General features: G+C 40.6%; 2 protein-coding genes across 4 annotated transcripts in view; one reads left to right on the plus strand and one right to left on the minus strand.

The window, feature by feature from the left end:
* The window catches only part of LOC118736888, a 22,729-nt gene that overhangs the window by 12,839 nt on the left and 4,472 nt on the right, over positions 1-5,418 (minus strand). The gene's annotated exons all lie outside the window — the stretch shown is intronic.
* On the plus strand, positions 804-2,540 carry LOC118736889 (luciferin sulfotransferase). The gene is made up of 3 exons (XM_036467014.1): positions 804-1,543; positions 1,617-1,731; positions 1,801-2,540. Exons 1-3 carry the CDS (start codon positions 1,209-1,211, stop codon positions 2,344-2,346), a joined length of 996 nt encoding a protein of 331 aa, XP_036322907.1. The 5' UTR covers positions 804-1,208; the 3' UTR covers positions 2,347-2,540.

The raw sequence follows: 5,418 nt of genomic DNA on the forward strand, positions 1-5,418 counted from the left end.
AAAAACGCCATGTTTAAGTGACAAATTGAATAGAGTTGTTAAAGGCTGACGCTTTTAAGGTTTTTAAATAGTGTAAAACTTCATCGGAAGATATTACTGGAATATAAGCAGAGTTGATTGGACAAAGCTCGTACGGATAGTCTCCACTTATAGGGAAGTCTACAGAATAATTGGACCTAAAGAACCGAGCAAACATGTTGGCAATTAGTTGGCTGTCGCTAGATACAGTGTTGCGATAATACATAGTGGACGGAAAACCATGTGCCCTACGCTTTGAATTTACGAAACCATAAAATGATTTAGGATTGTTAATTAAATTCTTCTTAATTTTACATAAATAAATATGCCTCAAAACTGAGTACCTTAGTTATAGTTCCGTACTTTCCTTTGTTTAAAGGGCGGGGCATTTGATGTGCAAACATCTTAGCTCTCGGTATGGGTGTCTACAAATGAACATTTCAGGCCTGGTTCCGGGCTATTTTAGATCCATTTCGCAACTACATAGTTCCAGATCATTTCGGGATCTGTTCAGGACTATTTTGGGCTTAATTCACCACTATTTGAGGATCATTTTGTGACTAAGACCTGTCACGTAACATCCGATATCAAACGCTGTGGAAACACGTAGCGAGAAATAATAACAATGAAAATCGCGCCTCTATCTGTTAAGAGACTTGCGGTATGGCTAACTCCTGCAAACAACTATCTTTTAGACAACCGATGGGAGGTGCGCTGCGCTGAAGGGGAATGCGGTCTGTGATTAATAGCGAAATTGGTTTTAACTAAATGTGCACTTACTTAGATGTATGAACATATGTATGTAGATTTGTTTATATTCACCTGCATTTTCAACCGGTTTCTTGTGCATCCAATTGCCGCTGCTACGGGCGAAGCTGTGGAAAATTTAATTGAAAAGCCAATGCCTTGCATTTTGCTTTCACTGTCATTCCCACCAATTTCGGGCAAAAGATACACATTAAACACAAACTTGCACACCACGCATACATAGTAAATTTTTAATACAACGATCGCGCCGGCGCCACCTTTTGTCCTCTAATCGTGAACTGCTACATCGTAGACATTGCAATGATTTTGCCATTTCGATGCGAATTTGAAACTAGCAAGTGCAATAGTTATAAGCGAGATCTCAACGCAAACGGATGTGACATAGTCTGCACTCCTTGAGATCACAAAAACACGCCTGAGACATGCAGCTGACATTTAAAGAATTGGATAAAGACATTGCCGTGCGCATCGATGCGCTCTTTCCGAAGAAGGAGTGTTTCATTGAGGTGCTGCCTGGGCATGTGGTGCTGCCGCGTAAATTCATGAACATTGCGGAATCCATACGGGAATTGCCGATTTACGAAGATGATATTTGGATGATATCCTATCCGCGCACTGGTTCGACGTGGGCACAGGAGATGGTCTGGTTGCTAGGCAACAAACTGGACTTTGAGGGCGCCAAGCAGATGCAGCAGTTACGCTCGCCATTGATTGAACTGTCGGCGCTTTTTAGCGAGGATCATCATGAATGGGTCTCGTAAGTGGAACCCAAGTCGGTGCAAGTATTTAGCGTATATGCTGTAATAGTTTTGTTTTTACAAATTCCATAGAAATTCAATTGGCAACACCGTTAACGTTGTACGAGACATGCCACGCCCACGATTCGGTCGTTCGCATTTAACATGGGATTTGCTGCCGCGAGGTTTCGACAGTGTGAAGCCCAAAGTAAGAAAAGTTTAAAAAATAAAATAATCTACACGTTTTCCACAGCAAATGCATACCCTTTTTTCCCAGATTATATACACTGCGCGAAATCCTAAGGACCTGTGCGTCTCCTTCTATTACTACTGCAAGTTGGTGCATGGCTTGAAAGGACCTTTCGAAGACTTCCTTGAACTATTTCTGGATGAGCGTTCGCCGATGGGTTCCTACTGGAACCACGCTTTACCCTTCTGGCAGCGCCGTAATGAGCCAAATATTTTATTTTTAAAATACGAGGACATGAAACGCGATCTGCCGAAAATCGTGCGCAGTTGTGCAAAGTTTCTCGATGTCGACTATCAAATTACCGACGAGGACTTGACGCGCATTTGTGAACATTTGAAATTCGATAAAATGCAGGCGAATCCTGCTGTCAATTTGGAGCCTTTGTTGAAGAATGTCGCCGATGGGCAGAACAATAATATCGACCACAATTATGGCGATGGAGAGACTAAATTCATTCGGAAAGGTGAAATCGGCGATTGGAAAAATTATTTTTCAACAGAGGCTTCGCAGCGTTTCGATGAATGGATCGAGCGAAATTGCGAGGGGAGTGAGCTCGTATTTGAATATCAGTAGTTTAAGTAAATATTTGGATAATAAATAATTTCTTTATATCCAGCGTCTAGTACGTAAAAATATATGTAGTACTTACATATTTGTAATCGCGCATTAAAGTACGTAATAATGAACGGAGCAAAATTTACAAAATATTAATTTAAAAATTCGGTGGCACCAATGTATGTAGGAAAAAAGGGAAAGTAAAATTTTAGCAGGTTTTTGCTACTTTTCTATTAAAAAATGTTTATTATTTTTCATGAAAATATAGAAACATGTGAATCAAAATTTCAAACTTCGACGAATTTTAAGAAATGTTGATCAAAAATTTCAACTTCTTAATCAAATTTTTTTGAGTATGGAAAAAAATGCGCCACAATTGCCAAAAATCAGCGGTAAGTACTTCAACGGTAAGTTGCTTCAAATTAAATTTAAAAGCTAAAATTTTTTTTATTTTTAATGGAAACCATACTCATTTGGTATAAATCCGATCATTGGATCATGAAGAAATAAACGATAATCTAAAATTTTTATATGAGAATCGAAGTCGGGTTTTTTTACTTAAAAATTAGTTGTTACTTTTTTAATTTTATCGCCGTAAAAACTTTGAGCCAAATGGAGGCCACTCTGCATATACTTTACAATACCCTTCAGATCCGTAGCTGTTTCTGATATCCTGTGCAGGGAACATTTAGTTTCCTCCTGGAGAATTTCCCTTCTCAGAAGGCTTATGCTAAAAATAGTATACAATTTCTTTACTGTGCCGAAAAACTTGACGACTCTATACAACCTTCAGCTGCATGAGTTCCACATGGATGTAAACAATGACAAGCACAACGTGCGAATGTTGTCAGAAAGTTATCTCTCAGAATATGACTCTGTGTGCTCCTTTGTAATGTACCGCTCATATTACCACCATTGTCAGAACCTTGCCCACGACAGTCAGCCAGTGGAATATTGTGATTTTGTAGAGAATCGTTGTGGGATTTCCCATTTGCTAGGGTCCTTGTCGAATAAAACATAACGCCAAATGAAAACCATCCGCTCAATATGCGTCGAATTAGGGGTTGCGTTTGCCTTGACTAGCACAGCATTCGATAAATTCATTTTGTATTTCAGGAGACAAATAATGACTTGGAGGCGTTTTTTATTTGTTTGAGATTCTTCCACTTAGTCCTAATGTTCATGCAATAGAGGGTCATAATTACTGCTCAACTACAAAAGAAAGGGAAAGTTTTCAAAAAAAATTGTCATGACTGGACATCTGTACGCTCAAACAGGTGAGCAAAAGGTTGCTAAATTGCTGTCGTTGCAGCGGCGTTGCAGCTATCCTGTATGTTGTTCGGTGAAATGCTCAAAAGTTGTACTAGAAAGTGTGGCCTAGGAAATACGCAGAATGGACATTGTCGGACCAGCGGCAGAGGTATGCCAGATGAGTGGGTTTAAAGTAGTTAGTATTTGAAGGGGTGGGGTGTGTTGTTAATTTTCTTCCTACAATTCAGTCAACTAAAATTTCTTGAGCAGACTTTTTCCACCTGTTCAGACCCTAGGCTTCATGAGTGGGTCTTCTATTTTGTGACTCCATATTGCTCAAACCAAGTGGCAACAACTACCTCCACGGCAACCTACAACTTGAGCAATGCGCCGGCCTCTACCAACATCTAAAAAGCCTCCACGTCTCATAGGAGCAACATATGTAACTCTAACAATCATCAATGTCCAACCACCATTTGACGAGAGTGAGCTTCAACTGTCCCAGTTACCGTCTAAACCGTTTCCGATCCAGACTCGACCCGAACTCCCCTAATGGGTGTCCAGCATGTCCATATTCCCCCCACGACACCAACTACCTCTTCATCATTACCATCATTATACAAATTAGTGAGGGCCACAATCAACGTCGACCTTGTGACATTACGGTTCTTTTATCTGTGCTGACTCCCGCTACCAGTCGAATTCCCCAACGCTAAGAGTAAACCACAGGATTAAGCACGGATCCTAAAGAGAGAGTTCTTTCCCCACTCTGCTTAATCTGTACAAGGCTAAACTGCCTTAAGTTGAAGACTGCACTTTCTTGGCGACATCGACTAAGCTTATTGGCTAACTCTCTGATCTTACCAGATTATTCACTGCTAGAAACCTACAAACCTTTTGTGCTAGGGCCGGTTGATCAAATCCTGATTGACACTAATCATTGGTTAACATTGTTATCAACGTCTTCGGCTCCATGCATATAACAGTGTCGGTAACGTCGATAACAATGTTTAACCTGCTATTAGTGTCAACAAGGCTTTGAGCAACCGGCCTTTACACTTTCAACCTTGAAGTAGTGATAACCAGACATTGAACAACCGGCACTTACTGCCGTTCTCTCCATATCTGGTTAACACTAATCTCCGGTAAAACATCGTTATCGCCGTTACCGACTCCCTGTTATATGCATGGAGTCGAAGACGTCGGTAATGATGTTAAAACAGAGGTAAGTGTTAACCAGACCTTGAGTAAACGACCTTTAGCAACGACCTTTTGAACGCCGAAGGCAAAAATATTGAGTATTCCGTTAATTTTCCAAAATACTGGGCGTCAGCCTATTAGGTTAGGTTAGGTTAGGTTAGGTGGCAGCCCCTTGTAACTGGGGCTCACTTAGGGCCGGTTGTTCAATGCCGGGTTAACACAAATCGGAGGTAGAAGCTCCGGTTTTATATGGCGTCGAAATCGTCGATTATTATGTTTAACTGGTAGGTAGTGATAACCAGACATTGAACAACCGGCCCTTTGACAATTAGGACATTGTCGTTTATGATACCACATTCTGAACGGCACCCAAAATATATATATATATATATATATATATAGCCCAGTTATGCACACTTGCACTGCTTTACCATTTTTACGTAAAAATCAAAACCCAACGACGTAGCGTAGACGTAGGTTGACGCAGACACGATCTACCTTATGGGATTCGTGTGTTAACGAAAACTCACCACCGCATGGCGGTGATGTTGCCGTTGCTTCTCTCTCTCTCTCTATCAACAGTAAACTTGATATTGTTACGTTTATCCTCGAAACCTTGAGGGATTACCCAAATATACT

Source organism: Rhagoletis pomonella, unplaced genomic scaffold, assembly GCF_013731165.1.
Source record: "Rhagoletis pomonella isolate Grant_MI unplaced genomic scaffold, Rhpom_1.0 Rhpom_scaffold_00004, whole genome shotgun sequence".
Classification (NCBI taxonomy): Eukaryota; Metazoa; Arthropoda; class Insecta; order Diptera; family Tephritidae; genus Rhagoletis; species Rhagoletis pomonella.